This window comes from Sminthopsis crassicaudata, chromosome 3, assembly GCF_048593235.1.
Source record: "Sminthopsis crassicaudata isolate SCR6 chromosome 3, ASM4859323v1, whole genome shotgun sequence".
Lineage (NCBI taxonomy): Eukaryota > Metazoa > Chordata > Mammalia > Dasyuromorphia > Dasyuridae > Sminthopsis > Sminthopsis crassicaudata.
The window spans coordinates 522091397-522100418 of NC_133619.1; the positions used below are offsets into that span (position 1 = coordinate 522091397).

At 35.5% G+C, this 9022-nt stretch overlaps 1 protein-coding gene across 1 annotated transcript in view; it reads left to right on the top strand.

Moving 5' to 3' along the window:
• The window catches only part of USP28 (ubiquitin specific peptidase 28), a 72195-nt gene extending 63695 nt beyond the window's left edge, over positions 1-8500 (top strand). Inside the window, 6 exon segments of the mRNA XM_074304219.1 lie at positions 1287-1465; positions 1576-1654; positions 2824-2903; positions 3493-3616; positions 6105-6300; positions 7311-8500. Of these exon segments, the coding sequence (XP_074160320.1) occupies positions 1287-1465; positions 1576-1654; positions 2824-2903; positions 3493-3616; positions 6105-6300; positions 7311-7486 (834 nt within the window). The 3' untranslated portion in view covers positions 7487-8500.
• The last annotated feature ends 522 nt before the right edge of the window (positions 8501-9022 follow it).

Genomic DNA, 9022 nt, shown 5'->3' on the forward strand with positions numbered 1-9022 from the left:
AGTTATGTGTGAAACTTGTAGTAGACTCCTATTAAACTGCTCTACTTCGATTCAGGGCTTTTCACCTTTCTTTTATAAGCATTCTTTTGAACTTTTCTTCTGCCCTCTTTCTTTCTTTGTTTTGTGCCTTCTCGTGCCAGGTGATGCTGAGCCCCGCCATGCAGGGGGTCATCCTGGCCATAGCTAAAGCCCGTCAGGCCTTTGATCGAGATGGGTCTGAAGCAGGGCTTATTAAGGTATCTCTGCTTTTTAATTCTAACCCTTAACATACAACTGTTATGGTGCTTATATAGCAATATAAAGCAGGAAAATTCTAATTACAAACATTCTACCTTCTCTGTCCAACTAATGATCAGGCTGACAAATAATGATCTTTTCTTTATTTTCATTAATGTAGTTTCATTGAAGCTACTGATTGATCAGTGCCAATGCCAATACTGTGTTCAATCTAAGGGAAATCTGTTTGATCTATAAAATAGATTTTTTTCTCATACCTTAGCATTTAAGTAATTTGAGAGATGTAGAGTAGATGAGAGTGTGAGTACCACAATAAATAAAAGTGTTGGACTTGGGGTCAAGATCTGGATTCAAATGTTATCTTGATTCATGTTAATTCTGTAACTGGAAAAATCACAAGTGACTTAACCACTTTTTGCTTCAGGCAACTCTCTAAGATAATATGTTAGAGTTAGTTATGGTCCATTCCAAAATACATGAACTCAAAAGACCTCCTACATTAATGCACGTTAAAAGTCTTTGGTATGTTCATGCTTAGGTTGGTAATGGACACAATTTTTTTATTAGGTATTTTTTCTTAATAATAATAGCTTTAAATACATGCAAAGATAGTTTTCAGCTTTCACTCTTGTACAACCTTGTATTTCAAATTTATCCCCCTTGCTTCCCCTAGGCAGCAAGTAATCGAATATAATTTAAACACTATGGGCATAATTTCTTAACGGATGTGGGTGAAATTGAAACAAATAACCTTTTTTTTTTTTTTTAATCTGAGGAACCTTAGTGCTTGCCCCAAAGCATTTTAAATCCAACATTTGCAGTTCAGAAGTCTTTATGAAAAAGATTAATACATTTTGATGCTACTTGAGAATTACATTTGCTTTTCTTTATTACTCCCTACCAAATAACTCATACATTTCATACCAAACATTGTCACATTTATGATCATCCCTGATTTACTCATAAGAAACCCTGGATTCATTGGATTCATATGTCTATGCTCAGATCTGTGGTGGACATTCCACTAAAAGCCTGTCCTGTTTTGACAGGCATTCCATGAAGAGTACTCCAGACTATATCAGCTGGCCAAAGAAACCCCTACTCCTCATAATGACCCTCGGCTCCAACATGTCCTTGTATACTTTTTCCAAAATGAGGCTCCAAAACGAGTGGTGGAGCGGACTCTTCTGGAACAGTTTGCAGATAAAAACCTCAGCTACGATGAAAGGTGAGAAAATTGCATAGGAGAAAGACTTCCTTGAGTTGACTTAATGTTTTTCCTTGGAGTGGTTGAGTAATTTGTACTTTCTCATTTTTCTGTGTTTTCTGTCAAAACAGATCAATTAGTATCATGAAGGTGGCTCAAGCCAAACTAAAGGAGATTGGCCCAGATGACATGAATATGGAAGAATACAAGGTAAAATCTTCCCAGAGTATTTTTAAACCAGACCATTAAATCCTTTAATGGTAACTAAGGCAGACCCGATCTGAACTTAGAAAGGGTTCCATGCTCCCTTTAAGTGATCTATTTTTTTCTCCATGTGCTTTTCCTAGATGAAACCTTAAGTTTTTACTTAAGAGTGGGAAATAGCAATTCTGGTCCAATCTCTGCTAGTTACTGCTGTGTGCCTTTGGACAAGTCAATCATTTTCTCTGCATCTTTGTTCCCTTATTCATAAAGTTAGATGATTAGACTAGATTTTTTATTTTTTCTAAAAAAAACTTTCCTTTTGTTAATCTATACTTTCTTTTAGCCTAAATTTGTATTTGTAGTTTAGATTTCTGGCAAGGGCCTTCTGATGAGTTGTAAAGTGTTAAGCATTAATAAATAGACTCTACTGTTACTTAAAATAAATTTTTGGTAGAGAAATAATTGTTTCACTATAGCTCTTAATTCTGTACCATAGAGGTAATTCCATCCAACTAAAAAATAAACTTTGCCTGAGATTTACTTGATTTGGCCATTTATTAGAACCATCCAGTCACATGTTAATGTCTTCCTTTGATTAAACTAAAACTGAGCATTTTATGGATGGCTAGGAGTTCTCATAGCCTGACATCTTCCCTACAGGTGAATAGATTTATGCTAAAATTTAAAAATCCACTCCTATATCTAAGCTTACATATGCTTGGATCAGTTATTAGAAATGAAGCAAATATAATTTGAAGCTCTGACACAGATTATCTGTCTAATATTAGATAAACCACTTAATTTTTCTGAGGCCTAATTTATTCATTTATCAAATTGAGGAACTGTAGAGCTGGACTAGATGATCTCTAGGGCCATTTTCATTGCTAAAATTCCCATTACTAAGGTGAATTGAATCACTTTTCAGGGTGCCAAGAGACTTTATACTATCTATTGTTTCTTGTGGCCTGTTCAGTGGTCATCATTGAGAGGAACAGGAAATTAAAAAAAAAAAAAAAATTGATGTTAAACTAAACTTTCTTTTGAATCTGACTATTGCCTAAAGGGTTTTTTTTTTCAGTTTGGTTTTGTTTTTTGCTCTTACCATATTGGAAGTTACAGAAATGATCTCCTGATGATTTAAAATGTTATGTTACTAATATATATTTCCTTTACAGAAATGGCATGAAGATTACAGTTTGTTTCGCAAAGTATCTGTATATCTTTTGACGGGCTTGGAGCTCTATCAGAATGGAAAGTATGTTTACTTTTTAGTTAGCATTCTGGCATGAAATAGGCACTTAATAAATAATTGCTGATTGATTAATGATAGTGATACTTTTCAATCTTCTCCCATGAATGCCATACATAGCAGCTCTGCATCTCTTCTTTATTTCAGGTGACACTGGCACCGTTGGTCTCTTAATTCTGTATTTCAGAAGCAACTTAACATGTCACAAATGCTCTCTCTTCTCAACCCTCACCTAATAGTAGATAAGGCTAAGTGCACTTTACCTCACCCACTTATCAGTCTGACTGAAACTTTCCAAGCTTTCTTTAAAATAACTGAGAGTAAATCATAAAATGCTATATCTAGATAAGACCTTAAAGTTAAAGCTACTTAGTGATAGAACCAAAACTAGGAACCAGCTTTCTTGACTTCTAGTCCAATGATATTTTCTTTTTCTCCATATTGCTTCCTTCCTACTACACTCCTTCTCTCTCCCCTTCCAAAAAAAACCCAAACCAACTAAAAACTGGTCATTATATCTGAACTTTTGTAAAGTTTAAGGTTTAGATATGGCGACATTAAGCATTTCAATCATTAGTTCTCCATCATCTTCTAGGTGCCATGAAGCTCTTTCCTACTTGGTGTATGCATACCAGAGTAATGCAGCCCTGCTAATGAAGGGGCCTAGCAGAGGAGTGGAGGAATCAGTGATCGCTTTGTATCGAAGAAAATGCCTTCTGGTTTGTATTATTGTTGATTGTGAGGCTTGTAAGGCTTTGAGATTATTATTTTTTAAATTTACACACTTCTGTTCCCTGCAGCCAAAAAAAAAAAAGTATTATGAAATAACAATTGTCTTCTTTATAATTTTAGACTTTCTCAGGATATTCTATAGAAGAAGCAATTTATTTTTAGGTGTTTGGACTTGTTTTTTTAATCTCCCCTTGATACCTAAGACGAGAGCATATTCAATTCATTTTTCTTGACCTCTTTTCAGCCTTTGACACTGTTCTTCATTATCTTCTCCTTGATATTCTTTTCTCTCTGGGGTTTCATGACACTGATTTCTATCTATCCTGCTGCTCCCTTTTCTAATTTCTTTGACTGTTATCTTTAACCATGCACGGTCCCTCAGTACAGTTCTGCACCCTCTTCTCTCCCTCCTTTTCCCTCCCCTTCCATGGTTTCATTTATCATCTTTATGTACTCTTAGATTCATTTGTTCAGCCCTAACTTCTTTACCAACCTCCTCACAACTTCCTGTCTCTAATTAGTTGTCTTTTAGACATCTTAAATTCAGCATATCCCAAACTGAACTCATCTTTCCCAAAAATTCCTCCCCTTTCTATCAAAGATGCACCATTCTCTCATTCACCCAACTTCATAACCTTATTACTACCTCCCTGTATGCAATTATTTGTCAAGTTCAGTAGTTTCTATTTTCATAGCATTTCTTATACTACTAATACTCAGGTGCAGTACCTTGTCACCTCATGCTTAGACTATTAGTAGCTTGCATAATGGCGGGTCTACTTACCTCAAGCTTTCCCCCATCCTAATTCATCTACCATTGAGATGTCAAATTGATCTTCTTAAAGTGTAAGCTTGATCATGTTACTTTATCTGTTCAACCAACTCCAGTGATTGCTTTTTACTTCCAACATCAAATATAAAATTATCTTTTTAGTTTCTCAAGCCCTTCATAACTGGGTTTCTTCCTACCTTTCTGGTCTTCTTATACCTTCCTTTTTTCCATGTTCTCTGTGATCCAGTGACACTGGCCTTCTTGCTTTTCTTCTTACAAGACACTTCTGACTTTAAGAGATTTTTGCTTGCTATCCCCATACCTGTAACTTATCTCTACCTCTTGTATTCCTTCAAGTCACAGCTAATTCCCACCTTGTACAAGAAGCCTTTCCTGATCCCTTTTAACCTTAGTGCCTTTCCTCTGAGTAGTTCTCTAATTTATCCTTTCTATATTATGTGTTCACAGTTATCCATATGTTGTCTCTGCTGTTATATTGTGAGCTTCTTATGAGCAGAGACTGTTTTGTTTTTTTACCTTCTTTGTATTCCTACTACTTTGAATAATGCTTGGTACATAAGTGATTAATAAATCTTGTTGACATGTTGACTGTTTATTGAAATGACCAAAGATCATTGAAGTGAACAAAAGAATTGCTCCTGGGATACTTCCTATTTTTAAATGTCTCCCAGTGAAGATAATGAACATCTTACTGTATAGAATAAGAGCCCTCAAAGTGTGATTGTAGGGGTTCCCAAGACCCTTTTGAGGGTCAAATTTGTTTTCATAATAATCATACATTTCTAATATGGAAAATATTGATAGATACAATTTATTTAAAGTTCTTCAAGTATCCTCGTTAATTTGTAAAAGTGTAATAGGGTCCCCTTTGAAGAGGTAGGAGACAGGCTTGTAAGTTTTGCATATTATATATATTTTCAGACTTTTTGATCTATGGAGCAGTTTTGCTGATTTTTTTTCCTTTTTTTAAATACTATTATATAGGATGGCTTTTGTTGAAAGGGTGAAAGATTAGTAGTATATGGTAATGTAAAAAAAAAAAATAGTAAAATTTAAGAAAAAGAAAAGTTATATGTAAAGAGGTCTTGAGACCAGAAAATTTGAGAATCTTTGTACTTGAGTGAATTTTAGAGACTGATTGAAAGCATAAATTAGTCTTGCTGTTTTGCCTATGTCAGCTGGCATAAAAGATGCATCTCCAATCCAGGCTTTTTATGAGTTCAACACCTATAGAGCTATATGTACCTTTTTCTCAAAAGGTGCCTGTCATTAAGAGAAATCTAAAAATAGTTGCTTGCTTTCAAATCAGTTGTATTTTCTAGTACCTTGTCAGATTTTTCCTTAACTTGGAGTTCAGCCTTTTTTCTGCTCTTGCCTTGTTAATAAATAAAAGAGGAGGTATTAAAGGGTGAAATCCCTCTATCTACTGAGCTTTCTGGTTTTACTTGAATCTTTGAATCAAGTATAACTATTATTTGAACACTTTGGAGTTGAAATGGAGGTATTTATTGAACTAGTAGATCTGAGTTTTAAAGTGTTAGTCATTTTTTTCTGGGCTTTCCAGACTAAGAGGGTATCTTTTCTTTATATATGCTACATTTGGTGATCTGAGTTCTTAAAGAGGCAGTTAAGACTTATCTTCATTGATGTTTAACTTCTTATTTTCTCTTTTTTAACTGTAGAAACTAAACAGTATGGCAGCTTCTCTGTTTGAAACCAATGAGGAGCTCAATGTGACTGAAGGCATTAATGTCATGAATGAGTTGATTATTCCCTGCATTCATCTCATCATAAATAATGATATCTCAAAGGATGACTTGGCTGCTATTGAAATCATGAGGAACCACTGGTGCTCTTACCTTGGACAGGATATTGCTGGTAGGTTATTTTTTTTAGCTCTTCACCTAATTTCTGGAAACAATTGTAGCTTCCAAAGATCAGTGAGATGACCTTAGTTCACCCTTGGAAAGAACATCAAATTTATTTTCAAGTATCTTAACTGCCAGGGTCTAAACTTTCTTGAAATTTAACAGTCTATGAATTAAATACCCCACATATCAACAATAAAGAATACTAAAATATAATACATGAGCTTGACCCCTGAATTTACAGGTGCCTGTATTCAAACATATTATCCTGAAGTTAAGAACTTAAATTAGTTTCTGCTCTCATGAGTTCAGGAAGAAAAAATTAGTAAAGGGATTCAACCCTTTCCCTAAATCTTATCTTGCAGTTCTAGAGAGAGGGCAAAAATCTTAGCAAAGCTAGAGGAACACTGGTATATGGAAGGAACGGTTTCACCCAGTTTGATGCTATTTTAATAAATGTAAAAGGTATTAAATTGACCTCATTAACTATATGGAAATATCTTTTTATGAATTATAATGCTTTAGGAACTATTTTTTTTTTCCGTGCATTCAGATTTTATTCAAATCATACATGATAACTTTACTTAGGTCCCTGTGTGTGAATGGATATACAGTGATACATTCTAATCATTTGAAAGAAGACAGAAAACTGTGTGGAATCTTGATGCTATGAAACTGCAAAATGAAGAATGAGGGATCTGGTCTATAAGACTAGTTATAAAATTTGATTGTTTTTCTGGTGGGCTCAGGGAGGGCGGGGAAGCAATGAGTTCTGGTTCTTTTGTGGTTGGAAAACAAGTTTTTTTTCCTGAGGTTGGCCAAAGGTAGTTATTTAATTTCAGAGAGCCAGCTGTTTCTTTCCAAAAAAACCAAAAAGCATTTAGAACTTTGACTCTATGCTTATGTTATTAGGTACTTCACCAGCTCTTCAGAGATCTCATGGTAGAGTCACCAGTCTGTTGTCTATCAGTTACTCCTTTTTTTTGGATATTGACTTAACCTTCAATTCTTCCTTTACAGAAAACCTCCAGCTGAGGCTTGGGGAATTTCTCCCCAGGCTTTTAGATCCCTCTGCAGAAATCATAGTCTTGAAAGAGCCTCCAACCATCCGCCCCAACTCCCCCTATGATCTCTGTAGCAGGTTTGCTGCAGTCATGGAGTCAATCCAGGGGGCTTCAGCTGTGACAGTGAAGTAAGCCTCCTACTGCTCATGGCCCAACATGGTCTCTGGTCACCCAGCTGCTGCACAGAATCGTGTTGTCACAGTTTTCACCTCAGGGAGGGAAATAGTTGGACAAGTGAGATTTGGATCCAAACCCAACTGTACTGTGTGTGTAGAGGATTAAAAGCAATATTGCACTTTTTAGGTACAAAGTTTTAAGAGCTATTTTACAGCAAGGGGCAGGAACCACTACTTAGGTCACAAATTCTTTCAGGGGACTTTATGTGCCTCTTGTACCTACAAAAATGCTTGGGCTTGTCTAAGCCACTTGCCACTTTTTTAATGTCCTCCAGGCATAAATATTTTTGACAGCAGAGTAGAAGAGTGATTCAGAGCCTAACTCAGATGAGCAGCTACCAGTTATTTTATCAAATACGCACAGTAGACACCTTTAAAATTCTTAATTGAAAGAGAGAAAAATAAACACATGCCAATATTATCACAGGAAATGTCAGGATTGGATTGCTGAAGAGCTGTTGACCTCTAGGTGTAGGGTAGCAATGGAGCTACTGTGTATGTCACTGAGACTACCAGAAAGTCATAAAGGGAGGGTTCCTCCTTACTTTTTTCCCTTTATTTTATTTTATTTTTTAAATTTTCTGAAATAAATCAGAAAACCTCACACTTGGCTCTGATTGAGTGAAAGAAACAAAAGCATTGACAACTTGTCAATTTAAAGCTTGACTACCCACAGTAGTATTTTGATGATAGTTTACCATTTAGAGATTTTCTAGCATCTGGAAGTATTTTACTGATATCAATAGTAGGTGTCCAGGGTGGATGCAAGCACAAATGAACATTTTTATCTTTTTTTTCTAAAAGAGGGGATTGTGGAAGAAAAAAATTCCTAGTTGACCATTTTTTAAAGTCCCCTGTTTGGGTATTGTGTTTTAACCAAATTGTAAGGATAAATGGCTAAGAGGTGGGAGGGAAGACACTTGATACAACTATGCAGATTTTATAAATGTGCAATAAAAGCATTTGTTTTACTTTTAGTGTGTAATGTTTCTTTTGCTTTTTTGAATTCAGCAGTTCTCAAAATTTGGGTCTCACGATCCTAAAATTATTGAGAATTCCCACCCCTAAAATGTTTTTGTTTATGTGGGTTACATCTACCTATATATATTAGAAATTAAAACATCTTAGTATGAAAATAATTTTAACCTTTGAGGACCTCTGGAAAGGGTCTCAGGGATACTAAAGATCCCTGGACCATAGTGGGTTAAGGACCATACTTAAGTGTGAAGGAGCAGGTCAGTTCTCTGAAAACCCTTACATTTGTGAATCATAACAGACTTGAAGGAATTGCAAATTAGCCTTTATTGACATAGATGTTGCTTGTGAATTGGGAATAAAATAAATCAGAGGCCAGAAGGAAAAGGAGAAGAGAGGTCAGACAATGCAACTGCCTCTCAGTCTCCTTTTATCATTATCTTCCTTTCACATGAAGGGATCTATTCTGCTGGTCAGAATTAGGTCCCCAGCAGTCACTTGAAGGTGGCTCCTGTAA